Source organism: Phocoena sinus, chromosome 1 (genome assembly GCF_008692025.1).
Source record: "Phocoena sinus isolate mPhoSin1 chromosome 1, mPhoSin1.pri, whole genome shotgun sequence".
NCBI classification, from domain to species: Eukaryota; Metazoa; Chordata; class Mammalia; order Artiodactyla; family Phocoenidae; genus Phocoena; species Phocoena sinus.
Genome location: NC_045763.1, coordinates 68,197,839 through 68,220,260, shown reverse-complemented (window position 1 = coordinate 68,220,260; position 22,422 = coordinate 68,197,839). Strand labels below are relative to the sequence as shown.

Genomic DNA, 22,422 nt, shown 5'->3' with positions numbered 1-22,422 from the left:
CGGGCTTCTCACTGTTGTGGCCTCTCTCGTTGCGGAGCACAGGCTCTGGACGCGCAGGCTCAGCGGCCATGGCTCACGGAGCGGCTTGGGATCCTCCCAGACCAGGACACGAACCCGTGTCCCCTGCATCGGCAGGCGGACTCTCAACCACTGCACCACCAGGGAAGCCCCCTGCTTTCTTTTAATTAGTGTTAACCTGACATATCTTTCTCCATTCCTTTACATTTATCTATATGTGTCTTTATATTTAAGATAGGTATCTTGTAGACAGCATGTGGTTGGATCTTGTATTTTGATCTACTTTGAAAAACTCTGTCTTTGAAGTATTTAGATCACTGATATTTAAATTGTTTGTTGATATAGTTGGATTATCATCTAGCATATTTGTTACTATTTTCTATTTATTGCCCATGTTCTTTGTTTTTATTTTTGTCTTCCAAACTTTTTCTGCATTGGTGGCTTTAACTGAACATTTTATATCATTCCATTTTCTCTCCTTTCTTAGCATATCGATTATATTTCTTTCTAAACCTTTTTTTTAAAAGGGTGGTTGCCCTAGAATTTGCAATATACATTTAAACTAATCCAAATCCACTTTCAAATAAGTGGACAGTACAAGTACCTTGTAATAACAAAATATTCCTAATTCCTCCCTTCCATCCCTTGCTGTCATTCATTTCATTCATACATAAACACACATAATCAAATATATTGTTGCTATTATTTTGAGCACACTATTATTGGTTAGATCAATTAAGAATAAGAAAAATAAGTTTTTATTTTACCTTCACTTATTCATTCTCTCATACTCTTACTTTCTTCACGTAGATCCAAATTTCTGACCTATATCATTTTCCTTCTCTCTAAAGAACTTCTTTTAGCATTTCTTGCAAGGCAGGTCTACTGGTAACAAATTGGCTCAGTTTTTGTTTCTCTGAGATAGTCTATTTCTCTTTCACTTCTGAAGGATAATTTCACAGGATACTAAAGTCTAGGGTTTTTTCCTTCAACACTTTAAATATTTCACTCCACTCTCTTCTTGCTTGTATGGTTTCTGAGGAGAAGTCAGATGTTTTTCTTATCTTTGCTTCTCTGTAGGTAAGATATATTTTTCCTCTTGCTTCTTTCAAGATTTTTTTCTTTGTCTTTGATTTTCTGCAGTTTGAATATGATTATGGGTAGATGTACTTTTTGTTTGTTTTTATATTTAACCTGCTTGGTGTTCTCTGAGCTTCCTGAATCTGTGGTTTGGGGCCTGACATTAATTTGGGGAAATTCCCATCATTATTGCCTCAAATATTTCTTCTGTTTCTTTCTCTCTTTCTTTTCTTTCCAGGATTCCCATTATATGTTGATATATTGTTGATATATAATGTTGATATATTACACCTTTTGCAATTGTCTCACAGCTTTTGAATATTCTGGGGTTTTTTTTCAGTCTTTTTTCTCTTGACTTTCAGTTTTGGAATTTTCTCTTGTCTTATCCTCAATCTTAGAGATATTTTTCCTCATCCATGTCCAGTGTATTATTGAGCCCAACAGAGACATTCTCCATTTCTGTTACAGTGATTCTCATCTCTAACATTTCTTTTTGATTCTTAGGATTTTCATCTCTCTGATTACATTAGCCCTATGTTTTTGCATGTTGTCTACTTTTTCAATTTAAGCCCTTAGCATATTAATCATAGTTTTAAAGAACTCCTATTCTGATAAGTCCAGTATTCCTGACTTATCTGAAGACTCTTGTTCTAATGCTTGTTCAGTCTCTCCAAACTGTGTTTTTACCTTTAGTATGCCTTATAATTTTTTGTTGAAAGGTGTATGTGATGTACTAGGTAAAAGGAACTGCAGTAAATAAGCTTTTAGTACTGTAGTGGTAAAGTGTGGGGGGAGGAGACACGTTCTATGAAGTGTACCTAGTCCTATGATTAGGTCTCAGTCTTTTGGTAAGCCTGTGCCCCTGGACTGTGAACGTCACCACTGCTTCTCAGGTTCTCCCACCTAGATGAGACAGGATGGCTATTTCCATTCTCCTAGGTAGGTTAGGCTCTAATAAAACCCCAGTAGGTTAGTTTCTCCTGAGAGCAGGCCTTGTTAAGAACAGAATGCTCAGGTGGCTTTCAAAATGATTTTTTTTCTCCTCCGCCTGCTGGAAGCATGAGGAGACTGATATTTACTGTGAGAATCTGGTAGAGCTCCTAGTGGTAAAACCCACAAAAGTTTGGGGACCCCATGACTGGATGCCCATGGAGTTTTTATCCTCAGACTTGCCTACATTGAGTCTCCAGCAATTCATCAATTACAGTTTAGGTTTTCTTACCCTGGCCCTGGTTCTTGTGGAGGTTTTCTGCTCTGGTAAGTTGTGATTCTCTGAATCTGCCTGTTTCTCCAATTTTAGGAGCAGCAGTTTGCCTTGTGACCTCACTTCTAAGAAGAGACTTTTCAGTTTGTTCAGCTTTTTACTTGTTAGGACAGTGGTAATTTTTAAGCTCCTACATGCCAGACTGAAAACCATAAGTGCTCCATTAGGATTCACTTAACTGAAGCAATGGTGGCCTCTGTCAGCTACAGAAAGACACTGATTGCTGAAAAGTTGGGTCTGGGGGAGGAGAGAAAGGGATTCATATTTACGAAGCATTTGTTCTGTACAAGGTACCTTACACTCCCTACTTCTCCAAACAGCATGTCTAAGTGGGGTTACTGTCATCACTTTTGAGAAGAGGAAACCCAGGCTCGAAAGAGTTAGCAAGAGGTAGCAAGTTATCAAAACGTTACATATTAAGTAGAAGAACTGGAAATCATTTCACTGACTTTTTTAAAAAATGGACATTTATTGAGCACATACTGTGTGTTGGGCAGAAGAGCAGAACACAGTCCCTGCAATGCAAGAGGATATTACAACACAGGGTCTCATGGATCTCCCAAGAAGGCGACATGTAATGAGAAGGGCGTCCTCAAGGAGAAGCGTCGTTCTGATGGAGCATGGGTAGGGGTTATCCAGAATAGGGGTGATAGGGTTGCGGAAGCTTCCATATAGAGGAAAAAGACTGTTCAAAGCACAACCCACTTGGGGGGAACGGCAAATGGCTTGGTGTGCCTGGAGCATTCAGTGTGTTTTGGTGATTAGCAAGGGATGAGTTTGGGGAAGGAGGGGAGAGGGTCAGACTCTAATTTCAAAGTTCCTATGTATTATGATAAGAGGTTCTGACTTAATTCTGACATCAATGAGGAGCCATGAAGAGTTTTAAGCAGTGGAATGTGATGATTGACTTGGCTTTTCAGAAAGATGATTTTGATGGGTGAGGAGCCTGGGGAAGGGAGACTGGTTAGGAGACTGTCTCAGTGGTCCTGGGGAAGAAGGGTCAGGGTGGGAACCAGGACAGTGGCAGTGGAACTGGGGAGGGAAGGAGAGATGCCTGCACAGGAGAACTGACCAGCTGACCAGCTTCTTGATCAAACTGATGTAGGGAGGGAGAGAAAGGAAGGATACTAGGAAGATGCCCTGGTCTCTGGCTTGGGCAGCTGGGAGGATGGTGGTATCCTTCACAGAAATAGGGGAAGCAGAAGGAAGAACAGATTTTGTGGGGGAAGATGGTGAGTTCAGTTTTGCACATGTTGAGTTTGAGATGCACATGGGAAATCCAGCCAGTGCTGTTTAGCAGACAGACATAGGCGCTGGGAACCCACCAGGGAATTCTGAGTGAAGCTGAAATGCTCACATTTCCTCACTATTCCTTGTGAACAGAGCCCCAACTTTGTTGAGGTTTCCATGCCTTAGGAAAAGAGAAACTGGCTGTGGTCACGCTTCTCAAAGGAGAATATGTGCAGTGAGGATTGAAGGGTCCCTGGCCAGGAGGCTGGTGGGTACCCGCACTGAAATAAAAGACCAACAGAGCAGAGCTCAGCAAGGAAAGCAAGAAAGAGTGAGTCAAGAAGTAGGAGGAGTGCCAGAGACAGAACACAGGGTGGGGGCCAGAGCTTTGTGGCCCAGGCTGGCTTCACACTCACTAAACCTGTCTCTCTCTTCCTGGGCACCTGAGTAAGCTCCGTTTTCCATCCTTTTGCCTCTTCGCACAGAGGTAGAGCCAGTGACTAGGGATGTCAAATGATCGTGGGAGGAAGAAATGTGCAATGAAGAGCAGGTCCCCCTTCCCATGCTTTTTCCCTTCCCATCCACGATCCCTCTGGAGGTCTCGCTGGAAGGAAAACACTCAGATTTTGAGTTTTATTTGTTACCGTAGCAGAGCCTCACCTATCTTTCCTGATCCTGGCTCTGCAGTCAGACGGCTGTGTTTCAATTCTGTCTTTACCTCTTGCCAGCTGTGTGACCTTAAATAAACTGCTTAATTTCTCTGTACGTCACTTTCCTTATCAGTAAAATGGGGGTAATAATATCAATTTCACGTAATTGTCTCAGGATAAAATGAGGTAATAAATGTGAAGCACTTAGAACAGTATTAAATACTATAGAAGTGTTAGAAACTAATGGAGAGGACACTGTCAAGAGATGGGCATGGTTTATAGCCTTGGTCAGCAAACTACGGCCTGCAGGTCAAATCCACTCTGCTGCCTGTTTATGCACAGCCTCTCACTTAAGAATGGGCTTTACATTTTCGAATAGTTGAAATAAATCACAGGAAAATATGTGGAATTCAAATTTCAGTGTCCATAAATAAAGTTTTACTGGAGCACAGCCATACTCCTGTTTAAGTATAGTTGTGGCTGCTTTTGCACTATAATGGCAGGCTTTGAGTAGCTGCAGCAAATCCCTTATGGTTCACAAAGCCTAAAATATTTACGACCCGGCCCTTCACAGTAAAAGTGTGGTGGATCAAAGGCGCAAAGGTCAAGAAAGATAACTAAAAAGTGTTAACTGGGGGACTTCTCTGGTGGTGCAGTGGTTAAGAGTCCACCTGCCTATACTACAAAGCTACAGTAATCAAGACAATATGGTACTGGCATAAAAACAAAAACATGGATGAATGGAACAAGATAGAAAGCCCAGAGATAAACCCATGCACCTATGGTCAACTAATCTATGACAAAGGAGGCAAAGATATACAATGGAGAAAAGACAGTCTCTTCAATAAGTGGTGCTGGGAAAACTGGACAGCTACATGTAAAAGAATGAAATTAGAACACTCCCTAACACCATACACAAAAATAAACTCAAAATGGATTTGAGACCTAAATGTAAGACCAGACACTATAAAACGGTTAGAGGAAAACATAGGAAGAACACTCTTTGACATAAATCACAGCAAGATCTTTTTTGATCCACCTCCTAGAGTAATGGAAATATAAACAAAAATAAACAAATGGGACCTAATGAAACTTCAAAGCTTTTGCACAGCAAAGGAAACCATAAACAAGATGAAAAGACAACCTCAGAATGGGAGAAAATATTTGCAAATGAAGTAACTGACAAAGGATTAATCTCCAAAATATATTAACAGCTCATGCAGCTCAATATTAAAGAAACAAACAACCCAATCCAAAAATGGGCAGAAGACCTAAATAGACATTTCTCCAGAGAAGACATACAGATGGCCAAGAAGCACATGAAAAGCTGCTCAACATCGCTAATTATTAGAGAAATGCAAATCAAAACTACAATGAGGTATCACCTCACACCAGTTAGAATGGGCATCATCAGAAAATCTACAAAAAACAAATGCTGGAGAGGGTGTGGAGAAAAGGGAACCCTCTTGCACTGTTGGTGGGAATGTAAATTGATACAGCCACTATGGAGAACAGTATGGAGGTTCCTTAAAAAACTAGAAATAGAATTACCAAATGACCCAGCAATCCCACTACTAGGCATATACCCAAAGAAAACCATAATTCAAAAAGACACATGCACCCCAATGTTCATTGCAGCTCTATTTACAATAGCCAGGTCATGGAAGCAACCTAAATGCCCATCGACAGATGAATGGATAAAGAAGTTGTGGTACATATATACAATGGAATATTACTCAGCCATAAAAAGGAACAAAATTGAGTCATTTGTTGAGACATGGATGGATCTAGAGACTGTCATACAGAGTGAAGTAAGTCAGAAAGAGAAAAAGAAATATCGTATATTAACGCATGTATGTTGGACCTAGAAATATGGAACCGATTTGCAGGGCAGAAGTTGAGACACAGATGTAGAGAACAAACATATGGACACCAAGTAGGGAAAACCGCGGTGGGGTGGGGATGGTGGTGTGCTGAATTGGGCGATTGGGATTGACACATCATTGACACTGATGTGTATAAAATTGATGACTAATAAGAACCTACAGTATAAACAAACAAACAAACAAAAAACAACTAATACTAAAAAAAAAAAAGAGTCCGCCTGCCAGTGCAGGGGACACGGGTTCGAGCCCTGGTCTAGGAAGATCCCACATGCTGTGGAGCAACTAAGCCTGTGCGCCACAACTACTGAGCCTGTGTGTTAGAGTCTGCGAGCCACAATTACTGAAGCCCATGCGCCTAGAGCCCGTGCTCCACAACAAGAGAAGCCACCGCAGTGAGAAGCCTGTGCACTGCAGTGAAGAGTAGCCCCCGTTCGCCGCAACTAGAGAAAGCCCGTGTGCAGCAAGGAAGACCCAATGCAGCCAAAAATAAATAAATTAATTTATTTAAAATAAAAAAATGTTAACTGGAATTGGTGATAGATTACCAGTGACCTTTATAATGGCTTTATTTGGAGTGTGAAAGCATAAACTAGATTTTGGTGTTGGGGTGATCACAGCTTGATTCCTGACTCAACTACTTATTAGCTGTTTGGTATTGGGAAGTCAATTAACCTCTATGAGCTCCAATATCCTGAGCTGTAAATTGGGGATAAACAGAGCTACCTTCTTGAGTTATTGTAAAGATTAGCAATAATGCACGTAAACCATAAAACACAGTGTCTGTCTTACAGTAAGTACTCAATACATGCAAACCCTTGCTTCATTTAATCTTTTGTCCCCCAAATTGTTGTTCCTTTATAGGTAATGCCTTTTCACTTTTAATATTTTATTTTTGTCCCTGTGTTCTCAATGTTTTACGTTATATGCCAAGTCTTTGCTCAAATCTCACCTCTTTAATGAGGCCGTCCTAGTTAATACTGACTTTCCTGTTTAATACTGTAATCTGCCCTCCCCAACCCAGCATTCCTAACCCTCCTACCGTGTTCTACTTTTTTTTCTTCTCATAACACTTAACAGTCTAGAGAATTTACTAATATATTATGTTTATTGTTTACTATCTGTCTTCCCCACCTGTATGGAAGATCCTTGCCTGTTTTATACAATTAGATATTCCAAGTGCCTAAATGGTACCTGGCACATAGTAGGTGCTCTATTAATATTTGTTGAGGAACTAAATGGAAAAAGAATAGGTGAGGATTTTCTTTCCTGCTCAGGACTGGATGTGCTCCTTCAATCTGGGGACTTGTCTTTTCTCACCTCTTTAAAGTTCTCAACCATTATCTGTTAAAATGCAGCTCTGCCCCATCCACTCCATTTTATCCTCCTGGAGCTCCTGTTAGAATATGTTGACCCAATCATTCCATCCTCAGTGTCTCCTAAGTTCTTTCTTTGACAATGACTTAGCTCTCTGTTTCATCTGAAGGAAATTTCCTCAGCTCTATCATTGTCTCTCTCTTTTTTTACCGGGGTATAGTTGTTTTACAATGTTGTGTTAGTTTCTACTGTACAGCGAAGTGGAGTTCCCTGTACTGTGCAGCAGGATCTTATTAGTTATCTCTTTTATACATATTAGTGTATATATGTCAATCCCAATCTCCCAATTCATCCCACCCCCCCCCATCATTGTCTCTTTTTAGCTGTGTCTAGTCTACTCTTCAACCGTTAATTGAAGTTTTATTGCAATGACAATATTTTTTTGTGCCTAGAATTTCTATTTCTGCCTCCCTATTCCTTCCTGCTTCTTCCTTTCCATTCTTTCCTGTACTTGTTTCATGGTTTCTAATCTTCCCTTTATCTCCTTGGATATTTTAAATATTCCCAGATTAAGATTTCTTTCAGGCTTTTCTGTTATCCCCAGTCCTTGGAGTGTGAACCCTTCCATTTGTTTAATCAGCTGGATTTCTTGCTATGGTTCATTCCTTGGTGCAGTCTGTAATTTTGGATGGTGAGCTCACCCTTCACAGTGGTTGTCTGGCATTTGCCCTTGCTGGGGTCTTAAGAGTTAGCAACTGAAAAGGCTCCAAAAAGGCACCACTGAATGGCCTGTCTTTGGAGGTGAGGATGAGGGTGGCGGAGTGCAGGTGTTAAGGAAGGTGCTCTGAGTTCACTTCCCCACTGTGAAACTATTTGCATAACTGTGCGCAAATTACTCTTGGAGTCTTAATTCTCTTAATTATGAAATAAAGATAATAATTCCTATTTCCTAGAGATGTTGTGAGGAATTAGTACGATAGTCAAGTTAACGAACTAAGCACAATGTTTAGTATGTATGAAGTGCTTAATATATGCTAAAACATATTTTAAATACTTGTCAATATCTTCTCCTTGCTTTGTGATATAAGGGAAGAAACATAATGCTCGTGAAAATAGCTTCTGAATATGTATATGAAACAGAGAGACAGCCGTTACATTTGGACACTGGTCAGATCTATCCCCTTTATTTGTTACACATATTAGCTGAAAATGGGGGAAAAACAATTCCAGGAGAACATGCTCACTTGGCTTTCAGCCACCACAGAGGAGCACTGATGAGAGGTGGAAGGAAATTTCAGACATGATGCTTTTTAAAAAATAAGGCCTAATTAGAGACTGGGATCATTTGCCAACTATTTTGGATCATTAAAATAGAGCAGGAGGAAGAGTTCTTCTTCTGAGAAAAAAATGACCCAGAAAAATCTCTTTGGTTTTATTCAAATAGAAAATATATTAATATCTTGGCTGTGTTGTCCTTGGTCATCAATCTCTTTCACAGGTTAGAAAGAGAAAAGCAGAGCCCTGAACCTGTAACCAATGCTTAGTAAATACCGTGGGCTTATTACAGGGAAGGGCTAGAGACACAGGCAAATTCTTGGCCAAGAGAACCTCATGTAACTTCACTTCTATCTCATCTAACTTTTGACCACAAATCTTTCCTCAATTAATTGCCACTTTGAATCTGTGGATAAGGGAGGGTTAAAGGGCCAGAGTTAATGTATAAAAGCTGTATGATTTATCATGGAATAGATTATTTTAGTTCTCTGTAAACATTTCACAGAATGATTTGTAATTCTAATTTTCATGAAACATTTATAAAGACTAAAATTAGAAACATTTAAATAGAGAAATATTTTTAGATTCTAAGTACCTGATCTTCGTAATCAGATCCTGTATCAGTGATCTCTCCAGTGTCCAACAGCATCGAAGGATCAAGGTCACTTGAACCTAAGATTAGGAAAACAAAGATTACCTGATGGAGGCCATCCGTGTACATTTCTGAGGCAAACAAATGCCCACCAAGTTTCCATATTGTCTTATTTACAAATATTTCCAGACTCTTCCCATCTGCCAGGCACTGTTTGGCCTGCAGATGGAAAATGCAGGTGTAACAGAGCAGGACCCTATGGGGCCTTCCCAGGACAGACCCCCTCCCCCATATCCTCTGCTTTAGCTCCTCTCTGAAGTACCTAGATAATAGTATCTGATACCCATTTCCTGCGTTGTTTTACAAAGGTTAAAACCACCACCAAATGGAAGAAATTAACTACATGACGATCATGAACACCTAGCTCCCAGATCTACTAGTGCCTAAGGATCGAGAATGTTAACCCCTGTGACACCGCCCAGTTACCTCACCATCAACCAATCAGAGAGCTGTGCACGAGCTGATCACATACCCTGGGACACCTCTCCCTCACCTGGCTTTTAAAAATAATTTGTTGAAACCCACAGAGAATTTGGGCTTTTTGAGCACTAGCTGTTCTGAACTCCCTGTTGGTCACCCTGCAATAAATGCTGCACTTTCCTTCACCACAACCCGGTGTCAGTAGACTGGTTTTACTGCATGTGGGGGAGTAGACCCAAGAATGGTTTGGTAACACAGATACCTAGACACTGTCTAGAAGACAATGATCTTGTGGAGGAGATGAATTTATCAACAGCAAGTTTCAGAAACCAAAAAGAAAGACTAATTCTGATTAGTAGTGGAGGAGATGATGGGGGTGGGATTCTTCACAAGGAAATAGTCGGTGAGTCTAAACTGTGAGGGTGAATACGGGTAGTCCAGGAAGAGAAGTGGTTTAAGGGTGTGCAATGGTGGCTGAGGAAGAAGGAACACCAGGAGCAAAGTACAGAGTGAGAGTAGAGCAAGGGGTTTCCAGGAAAAGAAGGGCTGAGTTTGCTCACTCCATGAGAACCTGAGAAGTTTTTCCTCTAGATTTTGGGTCACCTTAGTCCCTGAAGGTGAGAAAAATCAGGTTAACTTAGTGTATTAATATAGAGTTTTTTCCCCCTAGGTACTACAGGTTACACTGAATCACCTTCCCATTAATCCCCAAGGCTCACACTTAAACCAGTAATTGTCTTAATGGGACTCATGAAGCACAATTGATTCATCATCCTCATCTAATGACTCTTTCTTGCTGGGAAATATATATTACCTAACTAGCCAGAAAGACAGAATTCAGTGCTGTCCATAAAAAGCCAGGCACCCTGTGAAGAAACCAACCACTCCATGCTTCATTGTAAACTTGCCCTTGCCAAATAACTCTTGTTCAGAATATGCAATGAGTAATGTTTAATGAAGATGAATTTTCAAAACAATGTCAAGCATCTCACACACTTCTCAGATATGGACCTCTCCCAGAGATGCTGCTTCCATACTTTCTTCCAGAAAAGGAATCAAGGTGTGTCCCCACACAGCCTTTCGTCATTTCTACTCTTCTCATCATTACCCCTGCTGTTCACCAAATTGACTAAGTACTAACCCATTATCAAATTGACTAAGTACTAAGCAGTAACACCATTGTTTACTGTGTTTGTAATTTAAAAAAAAATTTTTTTTAAGTACAGTAAAGACTTTCAAAATGGAGACACTTGACCCATCAAACCATTTTGGAAAAGTAACTAACTGTAGAGCTACCATGTATAGTTGCATAAATGTGTACTGCACAATTCTTGGTGATGCCCTCGGCAACACCAGTGTTAATGAGGTGCTTGTAGAATGGAGTTAGGAGGACTATTAATAAAGTGAGACTAGAGGGGTGATATGGAAACATTAATTTTATATATAATTTTTTAAGTAGAAGGATTATATACTTGTAATTTTTCTGTCTTTGTGCTTTAAGTATTTTTCAGATAAATACTTTTATTTATAAGATGTACCTTATAAATAAAAGGTGTACCTTAGGGCCAAACTACCTGATGTCTCAGAACCCAGCTGGAAGACCATTTTGCACTTATGTGTTGGGAGACAGTAAATATGTCAGAAGTAAAACATACATTTTTCCATTTTAAGATCATGGACATTTTAGAATTTAATATTTCATAGAATCCTACCCTGTCACTTTAGAAAAGAGGAAAATGAGCTGTGAAGTTATATAGCTTGGCCAAGGTCATGCAGAAAGTGACTGAGATCAAAGACAGAAGTCACTGCTCCCATTTCTAACATAGCCTGCTGACTCCAAGTTGTAAGCAGGCAAAATCCAAATGCCTTTATAAACATGATCTTTCTTTACAGTGCTCTACAGGGGAGGACCTTGGAGGAGTGTGCTATCTCTTCTACATTCTGAGAAGATAGAAACAGTGAATGGCCGATGATGAAGTGGGTCACTGGGTGGCTGCGGAAAGGGAAGAATAGAAAGTGGAATAAAGAGGTGTCACTCCAGCCTGTGACAGTCAAGGTGGCTGCTATTGACAGCACCGTTAAAGGCAAAGCCAGTTTTAACTAGTTTTTGTTACTTCCACAATATGGATATTATTCACCATTGACTAGTGGTGATAGATACTCAAATGATACCCTCCCCTTAGGATTTAGAGTGATTCATGCGCAGTGAGCAACGTGATCTGAACACAGAGGCTCATTAAACATATAGCTGTTTCAGTTCCTGTGTCCTACTTATTTAATTAGAAACTGTTCTTTTGGTCGTTTTAATAAAGTACAATGTGAAGGACTCTTAGACAGCCCAGTTAACAGAGATATTACACATTAATATTTGAAAATGGAAAAAGATTATTAGAAAACTATCTTCAGCGATGGTAGAATGAAGAGGTCTTTGTTTAAAAAGCAACTTCTGCTTATAAGGAAGAAGAGATTGGCTTTCCTAATAAAATGTTTTGAACAGAAATTTTATTGTATCATCAAGGGGTGGAATTTCTTGACGTGCTGTTGCTCTTGGCAACAGTACTAATAGATCATAGAAGGCATAGACAGAGGATGCCATTATCAGCTCAGATAATGATTGAATAGCTTTCATTCTCTTTTAGTATTGGTTGCTTGGTTTGCTGAAAATGGGACCTTTAATAACAGTCTAAGGCTTGACATACAAAATAGGGAGGTAAATATAACCATATGTACACATTTTTGCCATCTTTCATTGGATAATTTAACACATAAAACAACTGCAATGATCTTGTTACTCAAAGAAGACAGCAAAATTAGGACCTTTTGCAAAAGTGATGGTATGGCTTTCGTTTCCCTCTATTTTGAATTTCTTGATTTCTTTTCAGATTTAAAAGTATCCTTCCCATGGGAACATATGTATATGTATAACTGATTCACTTTGTTATAAAGCAGAAACTAACACACCATTGTAAAGCAATTATACCCCAATAAAGATGTTTAAAAAAAAAAAAAAAGTATCCTTCCCCTAGATAACAGAGAAAGGTATGAGCTGAAATAGAACCCCACAGAGGGCACTCAGTATCACTAGTTTTAGACATTGAATGGTCTTCGGAAATATTTTCAGGTTGTTTCCTTAAACTTAAGTGGGACGATGACAAATTGGCTTCAGAGGTACAGGAAGGCTAACCATACTGCCTTCTGGGACACTGGTAAAGACTTGTTTCCTCCTAGTGGATCTTCGATCTGAAGTTTGAGGAAGGCTCTCCTCCCACTTGGAGTATCAGATAGAGGGAGACTCCTGCAAGGCGGGGTTTCCTGCACGGTGAAGGGAGTCTGCAGATAAAGCTCCTCTCACATTTCTCCTGCCCCGTCTGAGGAAAGCGGTCTCTCCCTTCTCCTGTCTCTTCTGCTAAACCGTCAGCAGCTTTAGGTGGGGTTGTATTTCTTCTCTGAATCTAAGAACAAAACTTAGAAATTCTATGCATTCGATACATATATGCTGAATGACTGAAAAATGGATAAAAGGACAGTTACATTTCACTTTTGTGGATCTCAATCCTTTTTTTTTTTTTTTAGCATCTTTATTGGAGTATAATTGTGTTACAGTGGTGTGGATCTCAATCTTAATCATTCGTTCCATTCGCTCATTGAACATTAAATCCCTCCTAAGCACCTTAGGCATTAGGCACGGAGAATCCAGCCCTAATTCCAACAGGCTTGGAAGTGTTAGTAGCAGTTTGTGTTAGAATTCCTTTGAAGAAGGGCATTGTATTTCTTTGGAAAAAAAATATCCTGGCAGTATTTGGGACTAGAAGGAAGCTCCTCGAGGGAACTGGGTGTTGGGGGACTGTTCTGGGTGAGAAGAGAAGGGGGGATTTTCTTTTTTTTTTTTTTTTAGTTACTCCATGACAGCGGTGGGGGAAGGGAGGAAGAGAGGGAGAAGAGGGTAAAAGTCAACCTAGGAAAATGGGGAAAGGCTGTGCTGCATAAGATGTGGTCTCTCCCTGCGACCCCTCAAATCCTCAGCAAAGATACTAACCTATACTTAACCTTTTAAACGGGACAGCCGCATGCTTTATACACATAAGCCATTCACTCTTCACAACTGTCCTATGAGGTAGCGCTAATATTCTTTCCTTATAGATGGGGACACTGAAGCCCAGAGGCACTGAGTGATGTAGGCAGATGACTCTGTTAGAAGTATTACTGGAAGTTTCCATGGAGGAGGAAACACCACAGACAGGGTGCAGAGGTTCAGGGATGGCATTTTCTGGCCTGGAGGCAAGCAAATGCACACTCTGCTCTGGAGCCAAAGGAAATTTGGTGTGGCTGTGAGTTGATGAGCCCAGGTGAGTAGCCCAGCTGAGGTGGCCAGCTAGAAGAGAAAGGGCTAACGTGGCATCTCGCATGAGATTCATCCCGGATTTCAAACCAACGCTCACATATACTCTCTGTCCTCATGAAGTCTTGCACTCTTGTGAAGGAAATAGAGTTTTAACAAACAATCCTATACCTAATTATATAATCACAGTTGCGATGAATGCCCTGAAGGTAAAGGGCAGAGCGCTACACAGGGTTGTAGTCTGGGATGGGGTCTGAGAACGTTTCCTTGAGGAAATCACATTTAAACTGAGATACAAAGCAGGACCCGGCCAGATGAAGGACCGGATGAAGGAGTGACAGAGTAGAGGGATGCAAATGGAGATAGCTGGTTCCAAGTACTTTGTGCAAATGGCCAGAGGCCGGAAGGTACCTGAGGCATTCAGGTGCTGGAGGAAGCTGGTGTGAGGGAGGGGAGAGGTGACGCTCTGACGGGGACATGACCACTGCAGGAAAGCTAAGGATATTTTTGTCACGGTAAGAACCCTGGTGCTCAGCCTGCAGGAAAGTCATGGAAGGTTTTGCTTTGTTTTGGTTTTTGTCAAGGGGCTGCATTCTGGGAGGATCCCCATGGCAGCAACAGGATTCCTAACAGACGGACGGGCCGGGCCAGGAATGACAAAGGCTTCGATGAGTTCACTAGGGATAGTGAAGGAGGCCTGGACTCCCAAGGTGTCTCTGAGGAACGACGATCCATGATCGGTGTGAGGTGTGAGGGCAGGGACACTTTTGCCTGGCTCTCTTAAAAGAGAAAAACTGCGTGATCTCCCTTGCATGTGGAACCTAAAAAAGTCAAATACATAGAGGCAGAGAGTAGAATGGTGGTTGCCACAGACACGCAGGTGGGGGAAGTGGGGAGATTTTGACCAAAGGGTACGAAGTTGCAGTTACGTAGGAAGAATATGCCTAGAGATCCAATGCACAGCAAGGTGACGACGTTCATAATATGCATTGAATACTGGAAAATTGCTAAGACGCTCATTCATCAAACACGGAAGAATGGTAACTATATGAAGATGAAGTATGTTAATTAGCTGGGCTGTAGTAATCATTTCACAAATCAAATCATCGTGTAGTATATCTTAAACATCTACGATTTTTATGTAAAAAATTTAAAGGAATTGAAAGCTATTCACGTGGAGGTGATATGGGAGCAGCGGGGCAGCTGAGATACTGCAGAGAGAGGATTCAGGAGAAGGGAAGAGCCACGGGAGAAAACCTGGGGGCTGCCGTGTCACAGAGCAGAGGCCACGGACATGGCTTGTTTAATTGACTGAGTTTAATTGACCAACATTTACAAGCTGGGAGATTTCACCTGCTGGTGCAGGCTCACCAGGGCTGTTACAGATAGAACAAGTTTACTTTAAGGCTGGAGCAGAACCCAGTTTTCAGGGGTCTTGGAAGTGGAAGGGATCTAGGGGGAGTTGAGGCTGTGAGCACAGACCCCTCTGTTCATAAGCTCGGAGTCGTGGAGAGGAAGGAGTGGTCTGGAAGCCTCTGCTATGGGCCAGGCACCGTGCACTCTACCAAGGGGACACGAAGAGGACAAAGACACAGTTTACTGAACTGCACACAAGCCAGCCCAGCTACATCACTATAGGACGAGGCTCCTTTGGAGCGATGCTACTTGAGAGCCATAAAGTGCTGGGAGTTCTAAAGAAGGGGCCGCTTAAATCTTCTCCTCTGCTCCACTGTTTGGAAACTGAGGGTATCTAGCCGATAGATATTTGTTATTAGAGGTCTAAATGAATGTTCTAAATGAAACATTAAAAGAAAAGCACAGGTGTCAGCAGTTTTCAGAGCAGTGGTACTTCTGTTTATATGATCTTACATGCTTCTCAACAACACTCCCTCTTGCCCTGCAATAGGCCATCTTTCTGTAAATATCACTGGAAAATGAGGCAGGCGAGTTTACGTCAGCTGTCTGTGCTCTGCGGGTCTGTCCAGAAAGCTACTGCCTTTTAAAAAACTCTGTCTTTCTTCGAACCTACTTGCAGTGAGCTTCAAATACGGCTTCAAACTTTTAGGTGTTTAGCCTTTTTCTTTACAGCCCGGAACTTTTGGTCTTTATTCACTGAGGCCATAACTGAGAAGAAAGGTGAGGACTGAGAAAGATTTGAGAGTCATCCACGTAGAATTGATGGTTGAAACCAGGATGGACAAGGAGCTGACCCAGAGAAACAGTAAAAGAGAGTGAGAGAAGGGTCAAGGACAGAAATGTGAGTACCGCTTACTTAAAGGGGTAGGATTACCCTGCACGATTGTCCAACGTCAAACTTCTAGACATAGGAAGACAAGGGGCAGAGCCACAACAGGGGCTGTGGGTCGGGATGGGAGCAGCTATCACACCAAAGAGGAGACTTTTCCCAGGTGGCATAGGAGAGACAGGTATGAGTTAGGGAGTTCTGGAGAAACTGTAACTTTTATTGTTGCACAAATTGTGGGTTAGATCGTTTTAAAATTATAGTAACAGAGGTCCTTTGCTACACTGTGACTGCCTGCTAATTTGCACTTTCAATGACTGGAAGAAAGGCAGTAACTGTTAAGAGCCAGATGTATGGCTCTTTTCTATGTCGTTTTGTGCCTTTATTTTATTTTTTATTTTTTTGCGGTACGCAGGCCTCTCACCGTTGTGGCCCCTCCCGTCGCGGAGCACAGGCTCCGGACGCGCAGGCTCAGCAGCCATGGCTCATGGGCCCAGCCGCTCCGCTGCATGTGGGATCCTCCCGGACCGGGGCACGAACCCGCGTCCCCTGCATCGGCAGGCGGACTCCCAACCACTGCGCCACCAGGGAAACACAGTGCCTTTACTTTTAAACCAGAAGGTGTAAAGACCTGAGGACAACATCATGCTTACGACCTTACGGCAGTTTGTTGAGCTCCAACCTTACTACAAAGCCCTAGACGCTTGGCAGGGGATCAGGGTATACTGCAGCCCAAAGGACACAGTGACTTACCTGCTGCAGCCTCTTTGTTTGGAAATAACTTGCTGTCAACTGCCATGCTGATGTCATAGAACACCTCATCCTCGTCTCGGTCGGCATCAAACTGGGAGAAATCAGGACAGACAAGTTGGGAACGTGAGGATACATAAATTAATTCATTCCAAAATATAATGAACATGCATCACACAACTGTATCTCTAATGAAGCAGGACAACAGGAACTGAGTCTTTAATCAGATATTTAGAGGGTTTTTCAAGCCCGGACCTCATATCAAACAGAGAGGGGTGTTAGGGAGTAAGTGTACAGTCACTAATGGTTAAGAAAATTGTGTAGAATTTTCTTAATTTCTAAAACAAGCTTTGGAAAACCCCATAAATTGTGCTTTTCTGGCTCGTAGTTTTGGTTTGAAATCTTCCCCGCCGCTGCCTCCTTCATGAAAAAATATTTCTAAACAACATGGGGATAGATTTTCTAATTTATTGTTAAAAAAGGAAAAAAAGAGACCCCTCAAACCAAATTTTAGCTACTATACAAATACTATAGATGCTATTCTATAGGTATAGTCTACAGACACTATAGGTTTAGATGTAACAAAAATTATGGATTCAAATATTTTACCATTCTCTAAAATTTACAAAATTTTAAATATTAAAAATGTGGTTATATTTATAAATCCCCTATTTCCCAAGTTGTTCAGTGGTTTTTAAATATTTATTTATTTGGCTGTGCTGGGTCTTAGTTGCAGCACGTGGGATCTTCATTGCTGTGTGCGGGGTCTTTAGTTGCAGCATGTGAGATCTAGTTCCCTGACCAGGGATTGAACTGGGGCCCCCTGCACTGGGAGTGTGGAGTCTTAGTCACTGGACCACCAGGGAAGTCCCTCAGTGGTTTTTAGAAATACACTTTTGTCCCTTTGTTTTTTTAAAATAGGCTTACTGAGTTATAACTGATATACAATAAACTGCATATATTTAAAGTGTACAAAATGGTAAGCTTTGACATCTGTATACACCTGTGAAACCATCGTAAAAATCAAAATAGTGAACATCTCCATCACCTCCCCCCAAAGTTTCCTTGTGCCCCTTGGGAATCCCCTCCTCCTGCCCCACCCCTCCATCAGGTAATCATTGATATGTTTTCTGTGACTAGAGATTACTTTGCATCTTCTAGAATTTCATGTAAAAGGAATTGTACAACATGAAATATTTTTGTCTGGATTCTTTCACTCTCCACAATTATTTTGAGATTCATCAAGTTTATTCCTTTTCATTGCTGAGTAGTATTCCATTGTATGGATATACTATTGATTCCATCCTGGGTATGTTTCATCTTGGACATTGTAGTTTTTATCCATAGATGTTTGATTTGAGTCTTTAAAAATATCTATGTCTCTATTTAAGGTTTTAAACACATGAAATACAAATATAACTTCTAATATCCTTTTCTGCTAATTCCTACAACTGAGTTGATTTTCATTGATTTCCCCCATTATTATGGGGGCATATTTTCCTGTTTCTTTGCACGCCTGGTAATTTTTTACTGGATGCCGGGCATTGACAATTTGACAATGTTGGATGGTAGGTGTTTTTGTATTTCTATATTCTTGAGTTTCATTCTGGAATGCAGTTTAGTTACTTGGAAACAACTTGATCCTTTCAGGTCTTGTGTTTAAGATTTGTTGGACTGGACCAGAGCAGTGTTTAGTTTAGGGTTAATTATTCCGCCCTGTTGAGGCAAGACACTTTGAAGTACTCTACCCATTTCCTTGTGAATTAAGGGATTTTCCAGTCTGGCTGTGGAAACAGGCACTCTTCTCAGGCTGGTGTGAGCCCCAGCTACTGTTCCTGCTGATCCTTTTGGGTGGTTTTTCCCTCAGCCTTGGGCAGTTTGCTCATATGCATGCCCTGATTAGTACTCTGCTGGATGCTGGAGGGGAACCCTCAGCAGATCTCCAGAGTTCTCTCTCTGTGCATCTCTGGTACTCTGTCCTCTGCAATCCAGCCACCTTGGGTCTCTTGCACTCTCAGCTCCATTTCCTCAACTCTTGGAGTCTACCCATTTCCACAAGGCTTCCTTCTCCCTGCACTGTAGCTGGAAAATCTCCAGTAATAAGCTGGGGGCAATCACAGGGCCCATCACATTTGTTTCCTTTCTCTCAGGGAATCACCTCATTGTCTGATGTCCAGTGTCTTAAAATTGTTTTTTTTTTAAATATATATTTTCTGTTTATTTATTTTTGTTTGTTTCATGGGAGGGAAAACACAGTCTCTTTTATTCCATCTTGGGGTTTTTTTTTGTTTGTTTGTTTGTTTGTTTTCGGTATGCGGGCCTCTTACTGTTGTGGCCTCTCCCATTGCGGAGCACAGGCTCTGGATGCGCAGGCTCAGCGGCCATGGCTTACGGGCCCAGCCACTCCACGGCATGTGGGATCCTCCCAGACCGGGGCATGAACCCGCATCTCCTGCATCGGCAGGCGGACTCTCAACCACTGCGTCACCAGGGAAGTCCCCATCTTGGTTTTTAACCTTAATTACTATCTTGAAGATATTTGAAAAGATTTAAGTGATTTATTCCTTTATATTTTCCTACTGAAGTGCTTCATTATTTTTAGTGAGAGAAATTTAGAAGCCCAAATTAGAAAGTTATTACCTAATCTCCCCTTACACAGTTAAAGCTCATCGTATGGTGCTTTAAAGTACTTTCACTATGTCACATCAGCCCACGGGAAAGGTGAGGCAGATTGTCTTGTTTCTATTTTACAGGTGAGGAAATACCTACTCAGATATTATGACTTTCTCAAGTCAAACAGCTGACAAGCAGGAGAAGTAGGACTTGCACTTAGGATGACTGACACTTTCCATCCTATCAGGCTAAATGTGATCATCATAGTCAGACAAATACAGCCCTGCTGCTCAAATGAGTGTTAACAGCCCCCCTGTCTAAACGCAAGGGCGAGAAAAGCAGATTGTGGTTAGGGCAGATACGAGGGGACCACCAAGGCAAGATTAGTGCCACCTTAATGCACTGCTTCCCACACCCATAGACCATGGCTTTTTTTTTCTTTCAAAATGTCTGTCAGCTATCATCAGTAACGGGTAAGTTCTACTAAGAGGGGGTTTGTTTTTATTTTTTTCTTGGGCTTTTGAAAGATGGGTGGCAGCATATAATTTTATAAATAAAAAAGCATAAGCTTATGTTTTAGCCGTAGTTCCCCAGAAAACAGAACCTAAGGCAAAACTTATAGGTTAACACTTTATTGGGGGCACGCGTATGCATGTAATCCCAGGGCAGTAAGTTTGAAAGAAAAAGGGAAGTGAGACAGAGAAGGAAGCAAAGCAAATGTAAGGTGGCATGTTACTGATCTGGTCCCCAGCTTCACAAAGTCACAGCTGGTCTCCAGAAAGGCTAAATGGAAGCAGTACATCTCAGAACAGTCTGAGAAGGGAGGTAGGGAGAGGCATTTATATGCTGTCTTTTCAGTTTCCTGCTTCCACTGGTCCAAGTTTTCCTTATGAAGAGTTAAGTCCCCTCACCTCTTGGTTGTGTTTCCTAGACCCCGGGGCAGCCCCTGGGAAGCCAGATCCCATGCCCCAGGGAGTGGCAAAGCATCTGGATCTAGAAGTGCTGGAAGGTGCCCAACCCCCTGCAGGTATGGTCTGGTTGGGCCTGGGAGCCATCTCTGCACAGGCTCCCACCAGGTTGGGGGGACGATGAAGCCCAGCCTTCATCCTTAAGAGGCTGGCTGGGTCTGTCAGCCACGTCGGAAGGCAGGGCATGGGTGGACAGCTCTCCATTCAACAAGTGACCAAGGCCCAGGGCACATGGGCCAAGTGAGTCAGGGGAAGCTTGTAAACCAGCTTAGGCAGCTTAAAACTCAACCAGAGCTTGATTTGAATTTCTGCTTTCCCTGTAGCAGCAGTCTGATCTTGAACAACTTATTTCCCTGTTCTTAGCATATATACAATGCGATTAATATTATTATTTTGTGGTACACGGGCCTCTCACTGCTGTGGCCTCTCCCGTTGCAGAGCACAGGCTCCGGACGCGCAGGCTCAGTGGCCATGGCTCACGGGCCCCACCACTCTGCGGCTTGTGGGATCTTCCCGGACTGGGGCACGAACCTGTGTCCCCTGCATCGGCAGGCGGGCTCTCAACCACTGCGCCACCAGGGAAGCCCCATACAATGTGATTATTGTGAGGACTAAAGAGATGGTGTATTCAATACCCCAATACAGAGCCTGGCATAACTGCAGTCCTTCTTTTTCCTCCTTAAGGCTGAGGGAGTATGTTCTATAGACCTTTGATTGCTTCTGTACTTTGAACAAGGCGTGTGTATGCTACACACACACACACACACATGCATACACTTATTTTTTTTTAAACTTGGGGATTGTGTAATAAGGAATACAACTGACTTTGAGATTTTCTAGGAGATATTCTATTCCCCAACTGATTTGAACAAGGATATGTTTAGCTCTGGCAGACTAAAGTACTTAATTGTCCAATCCAAAAGGCAAAATGCAAAAAGTAAAACATCATTCATGAAAGCATTCAACAAATATTTGCTGAGTATCTACTATGTCCTAGGTAGATTCTTCAACTGACCACTCTTAAGTGATTGGACTACAAACAAGGAGCCCCAAGGAAGGAAGATGACATCCACACAGCCAACTCAACTCTGGGATTATAGAGATGTTGTTGAAGCCCACTGACTCTTGCATCAGGACCACAGAAGTTAACCCCGTCTTCCTTATTTTCTGTAACATCCCACTTTGACAGCTCCAGGACTAGCATGGGACTCTTGTCTCTAGTCGTTTGGCAAATTATGTGGCATCCGGACCTTGGAGAGCACTCTGATTGGGTACTATCAGGACAACTGCCACTTAACGGACAAAGACCTTTACAAATTGGTAACATTCAGTGTTGGAGAGGTTGTGTGTATGGTGAGTGGAGAAGTGGCTTTTCAATCATCAGACTTTTTACTTACTGTTTTTGCACAAACCATACACATCCGTGGTTCTCAACCAGGAATAATTGTGTCCACCCCTCCCACCCCTGCCCCAATATTTGGCAATGCTGGTAGATATTTTTGGTTGTCACAACTGGAAGGGGGGAGGCTATTGTCTAGGGACGCTGCTAACTACCTTATAGTACACAGGACAGCCCTCTCACGACGGAGAATTATCCAGTCTAAAATGTCAATAGTGCTGAAGTTGAGAGACCCTCATCTACACCAAAGCATTCTGTTTTTGGGTTTCTAAATAGTGTTTTGAAACTCAAGTAGCAATGATCTCCTTTCTTTCCTTTCTCC

The 22,422-nt window shown here is 41.8% G+C and overlaps 1 protein-coding gene across 1 annotated transcript in view; it reads right to left on the bottom strand.

Moving 5' to 3' along the window:
* Window positions 1-22,422, bottom strand: part of AK5 (adenylate kinase 5) — a 236,776-nt gene that overhangs the window by 101,094 nt on the left and 113,260 nt on the right. The window contains exons 7-8 of the mRNA XM_032629168.1: window positions 17,124-17,214; window positions 9,313-9,389 (exon numbers count right to left, since the gene is read on the bottom strand). Coding sequence (XP_032485059.1) covers window positions 9,313-9,389; window positions 17,124-17,214 — 168 coding nt within the window. The remainder of the gene's footprint in view (window positions 1-9,312; window positions 9,390-17,123; window positions 17,215-22,422) is intronic.